Raw genomic sequence first — 21177 nt, 5'->3', positions numbered from 1 at the left:
TGCTTCTCACAGAGACTGCCAGGCCTTCCTCAGGGCTGTTCGTGGGAGGCCTTGTCTGTTCATTCCTTGCCATCCTTGGGAACCAACCCACGAGGAGCCTGGCTTCATGCCTCGAATGTGGGTGCAGACTGGAATCCCACCCGACTCTGCCTACGTATTTTAACCGCATGCTAGGGTCTGTGAGAGAACCAAATTCCCAAACATGGGTCATCTTTCCGTCGACCCATGCACTTTGTCCGTGGTTCCCAATGGGTGTGATTTTGATCCTGCAGTATCAACGCAGGAAGCTTTAGCCGTGTCTGGAGCTTTTTATTTATTTATTTATTTTATTTTTATTTTTATGAGACGGAGTCTCGCTCTGTTGCCCAGGCTGGAGTGCAGTGGGGCAATCTCGGTTCATTGCAATCTCCGCACCTCCCCGTCCCCGGCTGCTGCCAAGGTTTAAGCAATTCCCTTGCCTCAGCCTCCCTAGTAGCTGGGATAACAGGTGCATGCCACTACCCCCGGCTAATTTTTTGTATTTTACTAGAGACAGAGTTCCACGTGTTGCTCAGGCTGGTCTTGAACTCCTGAGCTCAGGTAATCCACCTGCCTCGGGCTGCCAAAGTGCTGGGATTACAGGTGTGAGCCACCAAGACTGCCACAAGCGATGACTGCCAGCGGCGTCTAGTGGGTGGAGCCAGGGATGCTGCCAAATGCCCTACAGTGCACAGGACCATCCCTACAATAACCATGACCTGGCCCAAGGCGCCAACCGACCGTGCCAAGGTCAAGACCCCTGACTTAGTTCTTTCTCTCTGGCTGATCTGGTCCCCACACTGCAGATGTGCCATTCCGGACAAGTGATTCCAACTTAACCCCTCTCTGCCTGTGATGTGACATGAAAAGCAAGCAGCTGCCTTGAAGATTAAGAGCGTTAAAGTCCATAGAAAGAAGTGATGGAAACGTCTACAGCAGGGACCCCGCTACACAGACACGACCCCCTTCTCTGCCACCCCCACCCCCAGAGCCACTCTGGGTGCAGGGCTGAGGGAATAACAGAATCCTGAGTTACAGGCTGAAGCGTGTCCCCCACATTGCGTGGAAGGCCTGGCCCCCCAGTCCCTCAGAACAGGCCTGATTGGAAGGTGGTTGGGAACACGGAGCAGGTCACTCATGGTTTAAACGAAGCCCCCGGGGTGGGCCTGATCCCGACTGCCCGGGGTCCCTGTGGGGAGAGGAGACTCAGACCCGCAGAGGGCGGGTGGCCCGAGGGGGCCCAGGAGATGCCCGCTCCCAGCCCAGGAGGGGCCAGCGAAGGAACCAAACCCTGAGACCCGCTGACCTCGGGCTTCTGACCCCTGAAAGGAGGAAACCAACGTCTGTGGGTAGAGCAGTTGGAGGTGCCCCGGCTGCGCTGTCCCGAGGCTGCGGCCCCGCAAACTCCTCCCAGTGGCAACAGAGCGGAAGGTCCCGCAAAAGCCCTAGGAGCCGCCCAGGGAGCCCCAGGGAGCCGCCGTCCCACCGCGTGGGGAGGGGAGGGAGCGAGTCCCGCCGTGGGTCCCTCCGCCGGGCACCGGTTCCGGTTCCGCAGCTTCCCCAGGAGGACGGAGGCGAGGCCCCAGGAGGCTGCGGGCGGGGCTCAGGGCGGGTTCCTAACGGCGGGGGGGGGGGTTCCCAGAACGGATGGGGGGGCGTGGCGCCTCCGTGGGTCACCCCTAAAACCAGTCCACAGGAAGCAGCCCTGAGATGGGGGGCCTGCCCTGTGCTGTCCCCACAGGGAACAAAGGCTTCCTCTCTTAGACTGGAAATAATCCAATAGACACATTCTCCCTAAGACAGGAAAGAGCGTCCTTTTTTCTTTACTCTTCAGCTCTCAAACTGGCAGCCGCATTTGAAAAAAGGAGCTTCCTTAATTTACATTAGAACCATGATAATGGTGGATTTCTAAGCCAGAGAATATAGAGCTTTGTAGGGCATTAAAGATTGTGGATTTTGTTTTCTGGTTGTGATATGGAGTCTTGGAGGATTTTTAAGCTGGGTTATAACAAGTGCTGACATATATTTAAAAAAGTATCCTTCTGGGTGTTGTATGATTTATTCTTGCTGGTCCCTTAAAAATGATGGTGGACAAAGGGAGGTGTGTGAGCTCAGGGGTGTGGGGTTCACACTGTAGATGTGGGGGTGTTGGGATGGTGACTGAGCATGAAAAAGGCAGGCTGTCCCAGAGCGAACTGTACCCGTGGGCAGCTAATGGCACGTGTGAGTGACACAATTCCCAGCTGATTAGAGGCAGCAGAGAGTCCTGAGCTCGCCTCCATTTCCTGCCACTTCCCCTGAGCTGAGACTACTCTGTGGGCTACTTTGAAGTCATGAAGTCTTTTTTGGTAACTTTGGCTGTGCTGCTGCTCTTCTTCCAAGTCATTTCAGGTAACCTAGACCTCTTCAGGGGAGGCGCTGGGAGTAGATAGTGGGTCTTGGTCAAGGGAGGATGGGCTGACAGGGAGCAATGTTAAATAGCAATTGTCTGGAGGAAGAGGAAAGAGTCCCCCAGATCCTGGTTTAGAAACTGCCTCACCATTTTCAAGTTCTGTGATGCCCCCAGCAAACTACTTGGTGCCTATGAGTTTCAGTTTATCCATTTCTCAATTTAAAATAATAAATTAGGTTGAGGGATCAACATTGAAGACACTGAAATTTTGATGTACAACAAATGTAGCTCTTGAAATTTTTTTTTGTAATTCATTTGAATGTTTCCAGGAACTCTCATCCTGCTGGTAGAAAAAGTGGGAGCTGAAAAGGCACAGGGATGTACACAGCTTCAGAAGACAATTCTATTCATCTTTTTAGATTTAAAAGAGCCTCTCAGATGAGCTCATTCTGCTTTAAAATGTTCAGTCTTTCAGTGTTTCTACTTTCACCACCTCTCCCCCTCCTTCTCAGAATGGCAGCTGGATTTAGGGGATAGTGGACATGTCATTGCTTAGTTAAATAACTCATTCATTCAGTAAATATTGTTGAATGTATTCCATATACCAGGCACAGGTGTTAGAGATAGAGCAATGAAATAAACCAACTAACCAACCAACCAGCCAACCAAATAAAACCACCATCCTCTTGGAGCTTATGATTCTATTGGGGGAATGAATGAGCAGAGTAAGCAGGGGATAGCAAGTATGAGGGGACGTGAGTTTGCAACTTAAAAAAGGGGCATCAAGGGAATGCCTCACTGAGAAGGTGACATTCGAACAACGACTTGAAGGAAGTGAGGGGTGAGCCATGCAGATATGTTGGGAAGAACCTTCATTTATTAGCTGAACTCCTTATCAAAGAGATGCTTTCTGTCATCCATTTGGTTACCTTGGGGTTTAGAGAGTTCAGAGAGGAAGACAGGATGAACACTTGAGTTTATCTTTGCTTAATCAGTTTGAGAGATAGTGAATTAGTTTTCCATCAGCCTCTGAGGTTGAGTCATTAGTTTTTCTTAAATATTTTTTATTTTGAACGGATGATTCTAAGGAATGAGTTCAATCTATTGCAATTATTATCGCTATTGAAGTACAAATTGTCCTATTCTTGGCCAATAGAAGTCTCTTCAATTTGGCTTGCAAGTCTTTCAGATATATCCCTATTAGTCTTTGATGGTTTTCTTGGTATCTGGTATGACAAGATGTTTCAAGATCATCTTGTAATTTACTGCCCGTAAGTGGCATCCACCATGTCTCCAAGAAGTCCTGTTTTTTAAAAAAAAGTTTACTGGGAGATAATATTTTAAGATTACAATATGGGTAGTAGGGATGCTAATTTCTTCTAGGCATTGTTTCTAGGCTTTCTCAGTGACCAGAGCTGGAAAAAATTTTATCTATCTATCCATCTGTCAATCATCTATCTATTTTATCTATTTAAATATAAAATACTTTTGAGTTCATACTGGCATTTTCAATTCAAATTCAGAACTCAAATTCAGTATTTTCTTTTTTATACTAACAATTCTGGTTCTCAAGGTCACCAGGGATAACAGAATTAGAATATGCCATGATTACTCATTTGATTGATCTCTCATTACATATACAATAGTCTTAGTAAAATAATATCAATGCTATGATAATGTCATGATTACTCAAACTAGTTAAGCTGTCTGCATATACTCTCACCATTATTCTCTCATTTTTATGGTGTATTGTATCTATATTTGTCAGAACATATAGCCATTATGTACTTTACTCCTTCTTTTAAAATCCTCATTTTGGTCTACAAGTATCTTTTTATTATTATTATTATTATTATTATTATTTTTTTTTTTTTTTGAGACGGAGTTTCACTCGTTACCCAGGCTGGAGTGCAATGGCGCGATCTCGGCTCACCGCAACCTCCGCCTCCTGGGTTCAGGCAATTCTCCTGCCTCAGCCTCCTGAGTAGCTGGGATTACAGGCATGCGCCACCATGTCCAGCTAATGTTTTGTATTTTTAGTAGAGACGGGGTTTCACCATGTTGACCAGGACGGTCTCGATCTCTTGACCTCGTGATCCACCCGCCTCCGCCTCCCAAAGTGCTGGGATTACAGGCTTGAGCCACCGCGCCCGGCCACAGGTATCTTTATTTTTATTTATTTATTTATTTTTTTGAGACGGAGTTTCGCTCTTGTTACCCCAGGCTGGAGTGCAATGGCGCGATCTCGGCTCACCGCAACCTCCGCCTCCTGGGTTCAGGCAATTCTCCTGCCTCAGCCTCCTGAGTTGCTGGGATTACAGGCACACGCCACCATGCCCAGCTAATTTTTTTGTATTTTTAGTAGAGACGGGGTTTCACCGTGTTGACTGGGATGGTCTCGATCTCTTGACCTCGGGATCCACCCGCCTCGGCCTCCCAAAGTGCTGGGATTACAGGCTGAGCCACCGTGCCCGGCCGTATCTTTATATTTAATATTCAGTTCTGTGTCAATGCTCTTCTCATTTGCTTATCTACAGCTCTTTTTCTAGTAGATTCTTTAGAAAGGGCCCATGGGTTCCACTGGATATTTCCTGGGTTTCAGTATGGTGTCAGACTCTATAACCACCCTAGATATCTAGAGGGGATGCCTCCTTCTTCTACAGCCTCCTCCTTCTGTCTGGCCCTCTGTTAGTCTTCTCAGTCCAGGACTCATTTCCCCTCATGACTGAGATCAGCTCCTTTCTCTTTTCTTTTTGTAATAGGCACCATTGAAAAATGCTGGAATTTTCGTGGCTCCTGCCGTAACAAATGCCTGAAGAATGAAAAGGTCTATATTTTCTGCGGGAGTGGTAAACTGTGCTGTTTGAAGCCCAAGGACCAGCCACGTTTACCCTATCTTACAATGAATTAGTGCTTTAAAGTCTGAGGCTGCAAAAATGAAGATAAACTTGCCCTGAGTCTGATGTTAGTGGATTCCTGAGCTTTATTAAAGCATCTTTGGCTGACTTCTGTTTGTCTCTTAGTATACTTAATCAAGCTCAAGGAGAAAAGGTGTGGGTAAAGTTGTATATACATAAGAGGAAACTGGACCTACTATGTGTTGGGTATTTTGGGTCCTTTTCCTTTTAATTTATTTATTTTTGTTTTAGAGATGGAGTCTTGCTCTGTCACCCAGGCTGGAGTGAAGTGTCATAATTATGAATTACTGCAGCCTTGAACTCCTGGGCTCAAGCAGCTCTCCTGCCTTGGCCTCCCGTGTAACTGGGACTAATGACTAGCTAATTCTATTTTTTCTTTTTGTAGATACAAGACCTGGCTTTGTCGCACAGGCTGGTCTCAAACTTCTGGCCTCAAGCTTTTCTCTTGCCTCAGTCTCCCAAAGTGCTAGGACTATAGGCAGGAGCCACCACATGAAGAAATTTTCCTTTTTTATGAAAAAGGAAATCTCATCTATTCCTTAATTATTTTTACAGCTTTATTAAGGTATAACTGACAAATAAAAATTATGTATACTTAAGGTATGCAACATGATGACTTGATATGCATATACATTGTGAAATGATTGCCACAGTCAAGTGTTAATTAATACATCCATCACTTCACATGGTTACCAATATTTTTTACAATGTAGTGAAACACTTAAGATCTACTCTCTTAGCAACTCACAAGTATACAATATAGTTTTTTCTTTCTTTCTTTTTTTTTTTTTTGACAGAGTTTCACTCTTGTTGCCCAGGCTGGAGTGCAATGGCATGATCTCAGCTTACCACAACCTTCACCTCCTGTTTCAAGCAATTCTCCTGCCTCAGCCTCCGGAGTAGCTGGGATTACAGGCACGCACCACCATGCCCAGCTAATTTTTTGTATTTTTTTAGTAGAGACGGGGTTTCACCATGTTGACCAGGATGGTCTCGATCTCTTGACCTCGTGATTCACCCGCCTCGGCCTCCCAAAGTGCTGGGATTACAGGCTTGAGCCACCGCGCCCGGCATCTTTTCCTTTTTTTTTATACTACATTTTCTTTATCCATCCATCCATAAACAGGGGTTTAGGTCTATTCCATAACTTGGCTAGTATGAATAATGAGGCAATGAGCATAGGAGTGCAAGTGTCTCTTCAACATACTGAATTCATCTCCTTTGGATGTCTATCCATGTGTTTGTCTGATCTCACAGTGCTATAAAGAAATACTTGAGACTTAGTAATTTATAAACAAAAGAGGTTTAACTGAATCACAGTTCTTCATGGCTGGGAAGGCCTCAGGAAACTTATAATCATGGTGGGAGGTGAAGGGGAAGCAAGGCACTTCTTACATGGCAGCAGGTGAGAGAGAGAGCTCACTGGGCGGAGGGGAACTGCTGAACAGTTTTAAAAACCATGAGATCTTATTCAAACTCACTATCCTGAGAACAGCATGGGGGAAAGCATAATCCAATCACCTCCCACCAAGTCCTTCCCTTAACATGTGGGGATTGCAATTCAAGATGATATTTGGATGGGAACACAGAGTCTCACCATATCAACCCAGGATTCTTATGGTAATTATGTTTTTTAGGTTTCTGAGAAACATTCATATGGTTTTCCATAATGGCTGTACTAATTTACATTCCTACCAACAGTATGCTAGTGTTCTTTTTTTCTTTATATCCTTGCCAACACTTGTTATCTTTCATCTTTTTGTTAGTAGCCAATTTAGCAGGTTTAAAGTGATAACTCATGGCTTTAACCTGCATTTCTCTGATGATTTGTGATGTTTATGATTTTTTTTTTTCAAATACCTGTAGGCCATTCATATGTCTTCTTCTAAGAAATGTCTATCCAGGTCCTTTGCCTATTTTAAAATCAAGTTATTTATTTTCTAATAATTATTCTAATTATTTTCTAATTATTTCTAAAAAAATCTGATTTTCTAAGTTATTTATTTTCTAATATGAGTTTCCTTATATATATTGGGTATTAATGTCTTATCAGATATTTGGCTTGCAAATATTTTCTTCCATTCTGTAGGTTGTCTCCTCTCTCTCTGTTGATTTCCTTGGCTGTGCAAAAGCTTTTTAGTTTGATGTAATCTCATTTGACTATATTCGCTTTTGTGGCTTGTGCTGTTGGGGTCATATCCAAAATATCATTGATCAGATGAATGTCACGGAGATTTTTCTCACTGTTTTTTTCCTAGTAGATTCACTGTTTCAGTTCGTATGTTTAAGTCTTAAATTCATTTTGAGTTGATTTTTGTATATAAGGCAAGATAAGGGTCTAATTTTATTCTTCTGCATGTGGATATCCAGTTGTTGCAATACCTTTTATTGAAGAGACCATCCCTTCCCTTTTGTGTGTTCTTGGCACTACTGTTGAAAATCAATTGACTGTAAATGTGTGGATTTATCTCTGGACTCTCTATTCAGTTCCATTGGTCTGTGTGTCTGTTTTTATGCCAGTACCATGCTGTTTTATTACTATCCCTGCAACTTTACTAAATTCCTAATTTTTTTTATGCTATTGTTTTTTTTTTTTTTTTTTTTTTTGAGACGGAGTTTCGCTCTTGTTACCCAGGCTGGAGTGCAATGGCGCAATCTCGGCTCACCGCAACCTCCACCTCCTGGGTTCAGGCAATTTCACTCGTCACCCAGGCTGGAATGCAATGGTGAGATCTTAGCTAACTGCAACCTCTGCCTCCTAGGTTCAAGTGATTCTCCTGTCTCAGCCTCCCAAGTAGATGGGATTACAGGCACCCACCATGACACCCTGCTAATTATTTTGTATATATATGTATTTTTTTTTAGTAGAGACGGGGTTTCACCATGTTGGCCAGGCTGGTCTTGGGCTCCTGACCTCAGGTGATCCACCCATGTCAGCCTCCCAAAATGCTGGGATTACAGGCATGAGCCACCCTGTCTGGCCTGTTTTAAATATCTTTTAAAGATAGTTCATTATTCATCTAATCCTTTCAATCAACCCAATAAGTAGTTATTGTCATCACTTTTATTTATAAGTGGGGAAACTGAGGCTCAGATTGGTGAAGTCATTTACCCAATGCTATGATACCCACATAACTAACATGAGGAAGTACTGGAATTAAATGCTAGTGTGCATGACTCAAAGGAGAGGGTAAAGGATGTAAGCTTGCAAATAGCTCCTTGCTTCTATACCATTGCTAACATAAATGAAAACATCTGTTGAATTTATTTGAATTTCTTAAATGAAAAGCTGGGAGTAGACAGTGTTGCAAAGGGGTTTTAATTTCTGGGATTGTTATAGAAGTTAAACAGTTAAGCAGGAAAATTAACTTTATCCACAGGTCTAATTCTTACCTCATTCCTTTCTCGCTATATTTGTTATTTTGATTTTCATATTTAGTTTAAATGTTTATCAAAACCATACATACAACATAGTTTTAAAAATCAACTTTGAGGGCAGGCATGGTGGCTTATACCTGTAATCCCTGTACTTTGGGAGGCCGAGGCAGTCAGATCACCTGGGGTCAGGAGATCGAGACCAGCCTGACCAACATGGTGAAACTCTGTTTCTACTAAAAATACAATAATTAGCCAGGCATGGTGGCGGGAGCCTGTAATCCCAGCTACTCAGGAGGTGAAGACAGGAGAATCACTTGAATCGGGGAGGTAGAGGTTGCAGTGAGCCAAGATCATGCCACTGAACTCCAGCCTAGGTGACAGAGTGAGACTCTTTCTAAAAAAAAACAACAACTTTGAATAAGAGATGTGGGGAACATTCCCGTGTGAGACCCCCAAAAGGCGTGAGTCTCACTATACGGTGAGTTTGATCCCAAACACAGTTTCCTACTGGAGGCAGTCGAGCTATCCGGAAAAATAGGAACTTAAAGATGAATGATCGGTTTCTAATATCAACCACAATATCGTTTGGGCCTAAAACTATGCATTGCTGCTAGACCGAGTGACCCCCTACCAGCAACCAGTTCCTGCTTTTAACCTTTTTATGACTCTTTGTACCCTAGATAATGGTTTAACTGTCGATATTTGCAAAGCAAAATGCCACCATAAGGGATGGCTTTGATTCCTGACTCAGAGATTCCTGAATGGGGAAGTTGAGTTAAGTTGAGTCAGGAGTAGACAAAGGAGAATCTGATTAAAAGATATTCTGATGAGCAAAACCAAAAAACCTTTTCACATCTCAGTTCTAAAACAAGGTCAAACCAGAGATACCTGCAGTCAGGAGGAATAATGTTTGGATGTAAACAAGCTTTGTGAATAATGTTTGGATGCAAACAAGCTTTGTGATTACAGGAAATTCTGTTACTTTTTACAACCTCTGATTGCATATCTGACTTCTCTATTGTATAGGCCATGTGAGGCATACATTTGCATTCCTCTTGCTATGACGTAAACCAGAGCCAAGAAAGTGTATTTATTCCTGGCCTTTGAAAAATAAAATTTGCTGTTTAGGCACAGCCTATCAGCCCTCCAGACGCCTCGCTTTCTCTCTCTCTGTCTTTATTAATTTTCCAGGTGCACTCCCTCTTCCAGGTATTGGGACCCTCTTGCAGGTCGAGAGACCCCTGGCAGACGTGCCTACCCGTCCCGGATGGTCCATGACAAAGAGACTATAATAGTATGTAATAGTATAGTATTATATAAGACTATAATAAAATATAGGCATCCTCTGTCTCCTTTTCTTCATTTCTTGCTTTTCAACATCTTTTGGTTGTTTCTTTTGATTTCACTTCCATCTCTTGCATCATTATTTACTAATATGTTTATATGGTTACTCATTAATTTTTCAGTTTTAAGCATTTTCCATTGGATTTCTGCCAAGGGAAATGAGGATTTAGCTGCCTGCCATCTTCTTTGAATATGTTCAGAATCTTTAGGTATTTTACCAATTTTGTCTTCCTGGAGACTTCTCTCCTTGGGCATTCAGACCTGCTTCACTCTGAACTGGTTGACGTTACTCCTGGAGACTTGATATTATCCTGGATCTCTATTTATATCATCCTGTGGATTCTTTTTGACTTTCTCCTGAGATCAATGCTTTGATTTCTGGATTCTAGGTCTTTCTTGATTTACTCTTATTTGAACAGAGCACCTCCTGATACCTTCATGAAAATGTCTGACTTCAATGTACTACTATCCTCATACTTGGTTAGTGGTTTGGCTGGTCACTTCGCATTGGAAATTACTTTACTTTCGACTGTCGAAGGCATTGCCTCATTGTCTTTTCCAATATCTAGTGTTACCCGTGCGGGGTAAATTCTTAGAAAAGAATTCAAGAGTGAGCGGGGGTAGAAGAAACCAGCTTTACTGAGATGGTGGCAGTGTTACAGCTCTGTGTCTGCTCCTGCAGAACATGGCTACCCACAGGCAATGTGATGAGAGTAGCAGCTCAGGGGCACTTCTGCAGTCATATTTATATCCAGTTTTAAATCCATGGAAATTAAGAAATTGATTATTTAGAAATTTCTAGCCGGGCGCGGTGGCTCAAGCCTGTAATCCCAGCACTTTGGGAGGCCGAGGCGGGTGGATCACGAGGTCGAGAGATCGAGACCATCCTGGTCAACATGGTGAAACCCCGTCTCTACTAAAAGTGCAAAAAATTAGCTGGGCATGGTGGCGCGTGCCTGTAATCCCAGCTACTCAGGAGGCTGAGGCAGGAGAATTGCCTGAGCCCAGGAGGCGGAGGTTGCGGTGAGCCGAGATCGCGCCATTGCACTCCAGCCTGGGTAACAAGGGCGAAACTCTGTCTCAAAAAAAAAAAAAAAAAAAAAAAAAAGAAATTTCTAGAAAGGGGGTGATAACGTCCAGGTGTTGCCATGGCAATGGTAAACTGTCGTGACATTGGTGGGCGAGTCTTATGAAAAGGTGCTTTTGGTACCTCTGGCCTGTTTCAGTCAGTCTTCTATCTGAAGTTGAGTCCTGCCTCCTACTGCTTTACTGTGGAGAAATCTGAAGCCATTCGGATTCTTCTCTTTCTTTGTGACGTGTTATTTCTCTTCTGAAAGGGAGAGAAATAAGAAAATAAGAAAGCTCTTAAGGTCTCTGTAGGGTTTTGATGTTTCATGTTGAGGTGCCTAAATTTCATGTAGGATTACTAAATCAATTTTTCTTTTTTTCTCTTTGATACAAAGTTTCTCTCTTGTTGCCCAGGCTGGAGTGTAAGGGTGTGATCTCGGCTCACCGCAACATCGGTCTCCCAGGTTCAAGCAATTTTCCTGCCTCAGCCTCCCGAGTAGCTGGGATTACAGGCAGGCAGCAACATGCCCAGCTAATTTTGTATTTTTAGTAGAGATGGTGCTTCTCCATGTTGGTCAGGCTGGTCTCAAACTTTCAACTTCAGTTGATCCACCCCCCTTGGCCTCCCAAAGTGTTGGGATTACAGGCGTGAGCCACTGCGCCCAGCCTGAAATCAATTTTTCTGAGCACTCAGTGGGACTTGTCAATCTGGAAATTCATGTCTTTCAATTTTAGGACACTCTTTCTTTACTGCTTTACTTATTTCTTTGGTAATTCCCCGGTCTTTGTTTTTCCTGTTCCCTATTTCTGGGCTACCTATTTTTCAAATGTTGGACTCCTTGATTGATTTGTTGGTTTTCTTTTTTTTTTTTTTTTTTTTTGAGACGGAGTTCCGCTCTTGTTACCCAGGCTGGAGTGCAATGGCGCGATCTCGGCTCACCGCAACCTCCGCCTCCTGGGTTCAGGCAATTCTCCTGCCTCAGCCTCCTGAGTAGCTGGGATTACAGGCACGCGCCACCATGGCCAGCTAATTTTTTGTATTTTTAGTAGAGACGGGGTTTCACCATGTTGACCAGGATGGTCTCGATCTCTCGACCTCGTGATCCACCCGCCTCGGCCTCCCAAAGTGCTGGGATTACAGGCTTGAGCCACCGCGCCCGGCCGGTTTTCTTATATTTTCTCTATTGCTTTTATTTTATCTCTCTCATTTTATTCTAATTTATAGAAATTTCATCTTTGCATTTTTAATCTCTAAGTTTTTATTATTACTGATTTTTCTTCATTCTTTCTTTTTCTTTTTCTTTTTTTTTTTTTTTTTTTTTTTTTTTTTTTTTTTTTTTGAGACAGAGTCTCTCTCTGTTGTCCAGGCTGGAGTGCAGGGGTGCCATCTCGGCTCACTGTAACCTCTGCCTCCTCAGTTCAAGCTATTCTCCTGCCTCAGCCTCCCGAGTACCTGAGATTACAGGCATGCACCACCACACCGGGCTAATTTTTGAATTGTTAGTAGAGACGGGTTTCACCATGTTTCCCAGGCTGATCTTGAATTCTTAACCTCAAGTGATCTGCCCACCTTGGACTCCCAAAGTGCTGGGATTACAGGTCTGAGCCACCGTGCCTGCCCTTCTTTCTTTTCTTTTTTTTTTTTTTTTTTTTGAGACGGAGTTTCGCTCTCGTTACCCAGGCTGGAGTGCAATGGCGCGATCTCGGCTCACCGCAACCTCCGCCTCCTGGGTTCAGGCAATTCTCCTGCCTCAGCCTCCTGAGTAGCTGGGATTACAGGCACGTGCCACCATGCCCAGCTAATTTTTTGTATCTTTAGTAGAGACGGGGTTTCACCATGTTGACCAGGATGGTCTCGATCTCTCGACCTCGTGATCCACCCGCCTCAGCCTTCCAAAGTGCTGGGATTACAGGCTTGAGCCACCGCGCCCGGCTCTTCTTTCTTTTCTAATGTGAAGGGAGGCCTATGTAGACAAGCTACTGGGCCTTATCCTTCTTAAAATACTCCCTTTCAGGTTTTTGCTTGGGATCAGTCTCCCTGCTTTAAGAAAGGGAGGGGATTCAGATAAGAATCTCTCTCTGAGAGGCCTCACCAGTATAAGAATATACTGCCCTACTTTGTGGGGAGAGGAAACTTGGGATGATTAGCCTGGGAAAAAAAAAAAAAAAAGACCAAATAGACCCATTATAGCTGTCTTCAAGCATTTGACGTGGAGTTGTTTTTGGACTTATTCTCTGGAATTGGTAAAGGTCAGAATTAGGAATAATAGATAGAAGTTACAGAAAAGTAAATTCTGACTGCTAAAAATGAGAGGAGTCCAGCGATGGAATGTACTATCTTGACATGTATTGATTTTTCCATTGCTGGAAGAGCATTAAGAGAGAAGGCAAGAGTGGTTTAGAGGGTGTTCTTGCTTTTAATACATATCAGATGCAACAACTTCTCAGGTCTGAATTCCTAGAATCTATGCTCAAAAGCTTAAAGAAAAAATGGCTCTGTATTTCCAAAACCAGAGTTTTTCAAATATTATTTTTAAAGAAGCAGAAAACTTTTGAAAACGAAAAGCTTACATGCAACTCAATGTATCAAACAGATCAAAATGGAGCTTCTCAGTTCAAAGTGAGAAGGAGGCCGGGCATGGTGGTTCATGCCTGTAATGCCAGCACTGTGGGAGTCTGAGACGGACGAATCACTTGAGGTCAGGAATTCAAGGACAGGCTGGCCAACATGGTGGAACCCCATTTCTACTAAAAATACAAAAATTAACTGGGCATGGTGGCACACATCTGTAGTCCCAGCTACTTGGGAGGCTGAGGCAGGAGAACTGCTTGAATCCTGGAGGTGGAGGTTGCAGTGAGTCGAGATCGTGCCACTGAACTCCAGCCTGCATGACAGCGTGAGACTCTGTCTCAAAAAAACAAAGTGGGAAGCACGGCGCAGATCTCTGCCTTTTCAGCCTCCCTCAGTTCCCTGATTTTGACCTGAGAACCAAGTAAGTTTCTTACAGTTGCATTCAAAACACTTTAAAAATCTTATCTCTATGCAATGGTCTCACATTATATGGTGCAGTAACTGGCAGCTGTGGCCAGGCGGTATCATCATTATTTCCAGATGGCTTGCAGGTGTTCCTGCCACCACTCTTCAGTTCACAGGGCTCCCTTGCCTGAGCACTCTTTTACACCCTTTCCGTCTCCACCATTTCTCTGAAATCTATTCTTCTTCAAACCTTGGAGAAGGTCCTCCGTGAACCTCTCCCTGAATACCTTGGCCTTTGGGTGGTTGTTCCCATGCTCTGTTCTACTGTATGTATTGCTTGAACCCCGGAGGTGGAGGTTATAGTTATATATACATACATTTATATAATTTATTAAGTATATAATTTAATTTACTTGTTTATATAATAAATCAATAAATCAATAATTTCTATTATATAAATTTATTAATTTATATAATAAATATACAAAGTTATTAATTTATATAATCAATATATAAATTTATTTATTTTGATTAGACACAGCCTACTTGGCAGCATTTTTATGCATGTGGCCATTCTGCCTGACCACTGTGATGATATATTTGGTAGTCATTAAGACTGTTCATCGCTGGCACGATGGCTCACACCTGTAATCCCAGCACTTTGGGAGGCCGAGGCCGGTGGATCACCTGAGGTCAGGAGTTCGAGACCAGCCTGGCCAACATGGTGAAACCCTGTCTCTACTAAAAATATAAAAATTAGCCAGGTGTGGTGGCAGGTGCCTCAAATTCCAGCTACTTGGGAGGCTGAGGCATGAGAATTGTTTGTACCAGGGAGGCAGAGGTTACAGTGAGCCAAGATTGTGCCACTGCACTGCAGCCTGGGGGATAGAGTGAAACTCTGTCTCCAAAAAAAAAAAAAAGACTGTTCATCAAATATTCTGGATTTCTGAGTTTTTCAAAGGTTTTATTTTATTGTGGCAAGGACACATAACAGGTTGAGATCTGTTTTAAAAATTTTTCGTGTTCAATACATTATTATTGACTCTAGGTACAATGTAGTACAGCAGATTTCTAAAACTTTAATTAAAAAAAATTTTTTTGAGACAGGGTCTTACTCTGTCATCCAGGCTGGAGTGCAGTGGCACGATCATGGCTCACTGCAGCCTCCACCTTTTTTTTTTGTTTTTTGAGATGGAGTCTTGCTCTGTCGCCAGGGTGGAGCACAGTGGTGAAGTCTCCACTCACTGCAAACTCCGCCTCCTGGGTTCAAGCGATTCTTCCGCCTCAGCCTCCCAAGTAGCTGTGACTACAGGCGCGTGCCAAACGCCCGGCTAATTTTTGTATTTTTAGTAGAGACGGGGTTTCACCATGTTGACCAAGATGGTCTCAACCTCTTGACCTCCCGATCCACCTGCCTTGGCCTCCCAAAGTGCTGGGATTACAGACGTGAGCCATCGTGCCCGGCCAGCCTTCACCTTTTAATCAAGAGATCCTCCCATCTCAGTACCACCTCCTCACCATCCCTGAGTAGCTGGGACGACAGGGGCATGCCACCATGCCCAGCTAATTTTTTATTCTTAATAGAGACAAGATCTTGCTATGTTGCTTAGGCTGGTCTTGAACTCCAGAGCTCAAGGGATCCTCCTGCCTTAGCCTCCCAAAGTGCTGAGATTACAGGTGTGAGCTACTGCACCTGGCCTCTAGAACTTACTCATCTCAACAGAAACTTTCTGCCCATTGATTAGTACTTCCTCACATCCCTTACTCTCCAGCTCCTGATGAGCATCATGCCACTCTTTGCTCACATAAATTTGACTGTTTTAGACACCTCATGTAACTAGAATCATGCAGCATTTGTCTTTCTGTGAAGGCTCATTCATGTCATCACGTATTGCAGGATTCCCTTATATTTAAAGACTGAACAGTATTCCACTGCGTATATATACCACATTTTCTTTATCCATTCATCTGTCCATGGACATTTAGCTTGTCTCCACATCTTGGCTATGGTCGATAATGCCAATGAACGTGAGTGTGCAGATATCTCTTTGAGATGCTGATTCAGTTTATTTGGATATATATCCAGACATGGAATGGCTGGGTCATACAGTAGTTCTATCTTTCATTTTTTGAAGAACCTCGGTACCATTTTCCATAGTGGCCACACTACATTCCCGCCCAATGTGTGCAAGGGTTCCATTTTCTCCACAGCCACGTCCATGACTGTCTTTTGTCGTTTCGGTAATTCTGGCTTTCTGCGTTCGAAGCCTATTGCGGGATTGTACTTTTGGCCCTCTTGTGGTTGAATGGTACCATGTCACTGTTGTAGCCAGTTAGTTATGAGGTGGTTACATTTTACTTCCAAGGTCAGGGCATATAATGGCCAGTTCAAGACTCTCTAGAGCTCTCTTTCCCTCTGCCATGGTGATTAATACCCAATGAGTGGCTACTCTGGCAGTCTGGGTTCCACGCTGAGGTATGGGGCAGTGTTCCCAGCCAGCCTTCAGTGGATACACAGCGTGTATGGAAAATAGACAAACAGACCTTTGTTCTTAGAAGCCACTAAGATTCTTCTTCTTTTGGTTACTGCAGCATACCCTAGTTTATCTTAACAGAGCAGGCTGTTAGAGGACAATATCCTTACTGCTCTGAATTCCTGGTGCTCGGGAGAGTGCTCTGTACATAATAGTACTTAATCAAGATTGGATTTATTTAGAAGACATTTCTCGTGTGTGCTTTTGAGGGATATGAAGCTTATTTAAAAATATTTGTTTTTCATTTTCCTCAATACGTGGTAAGCATGTTAGGGACAGAAACCTTCTTGAACATTTCTGCCCTCACCTCCCAGAACCTTAGTCCTTAGTCCATAGGCAACTTACAGTGGCCTGGGTAGCTTTGGATGTGGGGTAGTTAGAGAAAGGCCCTTGAGGAGGGATGAGAAGCTGATCTGGCATGAGGAGAGCAGCGGTTCGTTCCCGGACAAGAAGACAAATGAACGATTGAGGGAAAGAGCAGCTTCTGGAAAGCTTTGGCAACAGTAAAGATAAGAGGCCAGTGAAGAGATCCCGGGAGGGACAAGGAGAGCCAGGAAAAGGGATAAGCTTGGAAATGTGTTCTGATAAAAAGCCGGGCATTTATCCTCTTATCTTTCACCAGTGCCTAAACAGTTACATCGAATACACTCCGGATGCAAGGGAGAGCTGTCCTTGAGCCTGGACTCTGGGTGAGCTCTCTGGGTCTTAGACTTGAGGTACTAAGTTTTGAAATTTTCAAACTTGAAAATCACAGTAAGTGGAGAGATCTCTGAGCTACTGCCCATCCTAGTGTCGCTTGCATTGAACGTTGATTATGTTGACAATGAAAAGCCAGGAGAGCTTCAAAAAGGAAAGAGGTCAATAGCCAAATGTTCCAAGAAGTCAAGGAAGGTGTGAATTTGTAGTAAATAGCAATAACTTATCAGAGGCTTTCTGATTATCAGAGTTATCCGCGGCTTTCCCTTACACCAGGCACCGTTCTGTGAGCTTTACAAGTTTTACCTAGTTTAATTTTTAATCCAGTGTACTCGACCCCTTCACAGCAAACCCCCACTGTCAGTAGCATCACCTCCATATTAGAGACAATTAAACTCAAGTTCAGAGACGTTAATTAACTTGTTCAAATTCACATGGCTAATACGTGGCAAAGTGAGGATTTGAACCCAGATTTGTCTGACTGCAAAGCTTGGATTCTTTCCATTACCCCACATTACCCCTAGTGATAGATTGTCAAACATCATGTCAGATAAATCAAAGAAAAAAGCCCAACATATTCATTACCATTGCTAATTACACATAGCACCAGGAGCCAGAGAGTTGGAATATAATAGAACCCCAGAAAATCTCCAAGCCTTATTTGAGCCTGAAGTTTCATTTTCTTTGCCCACTACCCTCCAACGCTTCCGACCCGCAAAGATTACTAAGAAGTGACATGTAAATATATTTCCTTTCCTGCTTCAGTGCTCGCAGCAGGGAACTAACCAGAAGTGGGTGGACGAAATCTGAGAAGGGAATAGAAGGGTGCTGCGCAAACTCTCCAACTAGGGTCACTTACGGTTTATGAGTCAAAGCAAGAGTCAATGGCCAGGCAGGGAACAGGTTCAGAGTTTTCTGAAAAAGAAAGATAGATCTTAGCGTTATTGTATGAAAAAGCACTTGGCTGTTTCCTGATCTATCTGCTGGCCTTATGCATAAGTTAGCCATTCCTATGTAACATTCCACGCCAAAACTCAGTGGCTTCAAACAGCAATCTTTTCTATTTGGCTAGATTGCTCTGCTTGAGGCTGGAGTGACTGGTGCAGCTCTATTTCTCACTGTAGATTTGTAAGTCACCTGGAGTAGCTCTGCCCCACATAGCTCTCATCCTCCTTGGACCACTGGGGCATGTTCTTCTCATAGTGACGGCAGAGGCACGCAGGTGAAAACATTCATCATCTCTTAAAACCTAGGCTCAGAACTGGCACGATGTCACTTCTGCCCATATATCACTGGCCAAAGCAAATCACATGCCAAGACCAAGCTGAAGGGACAATAAAATAGAGTTCTCCTCTAGGATGAATCCTTGACAAATGTGTGAATCCAAGTGGGTGGGGTGAAGTAGGGCCAAGAAGGCAATCCACCATTTCTTATAAGAAGGACCAGGCTGGGCATGATGGGTCATGCCTATAATCCCAGCATTTTGGGAGGCCAAGGCGGGATAATTGCTTGAGACCAAGAGTTCGAGGTTGCAGTGAGCTATGATTGTGCCACTGCACTCCAGCTTGGGTGACAGAGCAAGACTCTATCTCAAAAAAATAAACAATAATAAAAAAGAAAGACCACAACAATAATTAGTGGCTTTGCTTTTGCTCCTATGAGGGCGCAATTTGTTCCTATTAAACATGTTCTGTTAAAAGTAAGGGCTGTGGCTTTCCTGCTCATTCCACTCCGTGAATACGGACATTCTAGTTTCCAGTGGTGATGGCCGTGGAGATATTAAGGCATTTCCCCTTGCTCTGCCCTTCATTTGGTATTCTGGTAAAGAATCACCAACACTTGGGGCATCCTAAGATGTCCTTGTTGCTGGGAAGAATCCAAAGCGCACAGAAGTGTCACTCCTTTCTGTCTCATCTGGTTTTTTGGGTCTTTTTTTCTCATTAATAAAAAATAAATTAGTGATCAAAATACTTTCCCCCTTCTCGGTTCTCCAGCTGTATTATAAAATTCTTCAAAGGCAAGACTCTGTCTTCTCTTCATTAACCTCCCTTCCCCGCTCTCCCAGCCTCCTCATTCAGTGTGGTTGATACCTTCCTTGCCTGCCTGTCTGATCTCAAATGACTGTTCTCTTTCTGGTTGACTGAACATGGCTCTGCCATGCTCCTCAGGGCGATAAATACCAGTCTGGACTGCCCAGAATGGAGTTCTCTGTTTTTCCAGTTGAGAAGCCTCCTATCCCTCTCTAATCACTCGTCATTCATGAAGCTCCTTCTTCTGGTTTTCACTGTTACCCTGCTCCTGGCCCAGGTCACCCCAGGTAAACAGGATCTCCAGAAGGGGATGGGAGTCAGGGAACCTGATGCATGTTCAGAGAACTCTGGGAGCTCTGACAGGTTGGGTTGGGAGAATGGCCTGGTAGAGTTCACTGAGGCCTTTAGGTAGTCTCTCTAGTCATGGGCAAGTTTGAGTTCTCTGGTACCAACTGGTCTTCCCAGTGCACATTACTTGATCACTCCAACCTTATTTCTGGTTGGCTCTGGAGAATTTGAACATGATGAGCTGAGGGTGGGATAGGGTGTAAAGAGAGAGACTTGGGTATGGAGCATAGAGAAAATGAGGACTTTTTCAAAAAAATTGCTTGCAAGGATTTGAATTTTGAGCTACCATTGCCTCTAGGAAAATGGTTCTCAAGTTTCTGATTGTTTGAGGATTCCGATTCCACTTTTTTATGCAGCCCCAAATTATGTGGGTTATCTTAGGTTGTAGATTCCCCAGAGTGGCTGTTCCTAATTCCCTAGAGAAAAGTCCCAGGATGTGATGAAGAAGGCAGTATAATATCCTTGAGAGTTCTGCAGATGCCACAGAAGCCTTACAGATATTCTCATTTGTGTATTTCATATTCCTGTCACCTTTCATTGATATGGTCAGAGAGGGTACTGAAGTATATAAAGAAAAGGTGGCTAATTGCTACTAGGCACCTAGGTACATTATAATATGGGGGAGATAAAACCCTGGAGAGAGGGTCCTCTTCCCTCTCCTGAGGAGCTGGCCAAGGAGGAGAAGCAACGCAGTAGGTCCCATGCCACTGAGCTGGGGGCGGGGGGAGTTCTGGGGGTCCTAATGGGGGCACAAGTGGAAGAAGAAAGCATAGTGGTCTACAATCTCCCTTAAACGTAGGGGATCCTGTGTAAGGGCGTCTTCCTCACAGATCTCCTCCTTTCCTTCCTACTTCTCTACTGGGCTTTAGCCTCTCCCTTTGCCACCCTTCTGCTTTCTTTCAAAACTGACCCTGCTGTCTTCTTCCTTTTTGTTTTCAGTCATGAAGTGTTGGGGTAAGTCAGGCAGGTGCAGAGCAATGTGTAAAGAAAGTGAAGTATACTATATATTATGCAACACTGAGGCTAAGTGCTGTGTGGATCCCAAGTATGTACCTGTAAAACCAGAATTAGCAAACACAAATGCAAGCCTGGAATCAGCGTCTGCAGTCTGACATCTCTCTTCCAACCTGGAGTCTCAGCATCCTGCGATTCCCACAGTTCAATTAAACCAGTCTTGGCACTATCCTGTTTCTGTCTGATAGTTCCACCTAGTTATATTTAGAAACAAGTAAATACAGAAGAAAGGAGAAAGAGAGAGAGAGAGGAGAGAGAGGAGAGAGAGGAGAGAGACAGTGTGAGTGTGTGTGTGTGTGTGTGTGTGTGTACGCATGTGGGTGCATGCATGTTAGGAAGGACAAGATGGACCAAGTAGGTGGTAATAATCTAAACTTTGCAAATAGCTCCTAGCCTGCGGACCGATAGCTGGTCCCAGAGGATATAAATTAAAGAATATTAATCATGTCCATTTGATTTC

The 21177-nt window shown here is 43.8% G+C and overlaps 2 protein-coding genes across 3 annotated transcripts; both read left to right on the top strand.

Annotated features, from left to right (window-relative positions):
* The first annotated feature begins 2310 nt into the window (after positions 1 to 2310).
* Positions 2311 to 5415, top strand: LOC141585535 (beta-defensin 122-like). The gene is made up of 2 exons (XM_074405381.1): positions 2311 to 2409; positions 5173 to 5415. The coding sequence occupies exons 1-2, from the start codon at positions 2352 to 2354 to the stop codon at positions 5319 to 5321; spliced, it is 207 nt and encodes a 68-aa protein (XP_074261482.1). The 5' UTR covers positions 2311 to 2351; the 3' UTR covers positions 5322 to 5415.
* Positions 5416 to 17293: 11878 nt separating this feature from the next.
* DEFB121 (defensin beta 121) lies at positions 17294 to 20883 on the top strand. Of its 2 annotated transcripts, none has more exons than XM_003941000.1 (2): positions 17294 to 17520; positions 20643 to 20883. In XM_003941000.1, the coding sequence occupies exons 1-2, from the start codon at positions 17499 to 17501 to the stop codon at positions 20813 to 20815; spliced, it is 195 nt and encodes a 64-aa protein (XP_003941049.1). In that variant the 5' UTR covers positions 17294 to 17498; the 3' UTR covers positions 20816 to 20883. The 2 variants fall into 2 exon arrangements, with proteins under 2 accessions (XP_003941049.1, XP_003941048.2); XM_003940999.3 differs by lacking the exon at positions 17294 to 17520 and adding an exon at positions 19526 to 19642.
* Positions 20884 to 21177: the final 294 nt, after the last annotated feature.

This window comes from Saimiri boliviensis, chromosome 9 (genome assembly GCF_048565385.1).
Source record: "Saimiri boliviensis isolate mSaiBol1 chromosome 9, mSaiBol1.pri, whole genome shotgun sequence".
In the NCBI taxonomy this organism is placed as follows: domain Eukaryota; kingdom Metazoa; phylum Chordata; class Mammalia; order Primates; family Cebidae; genus Saimiri; species Saimiri boliviensis.
The sequence above is the reverse complement of the archived record's forward strand: the minus strand, read 5'-3'. Positions and strand labels throughout refer to the sequence as shown.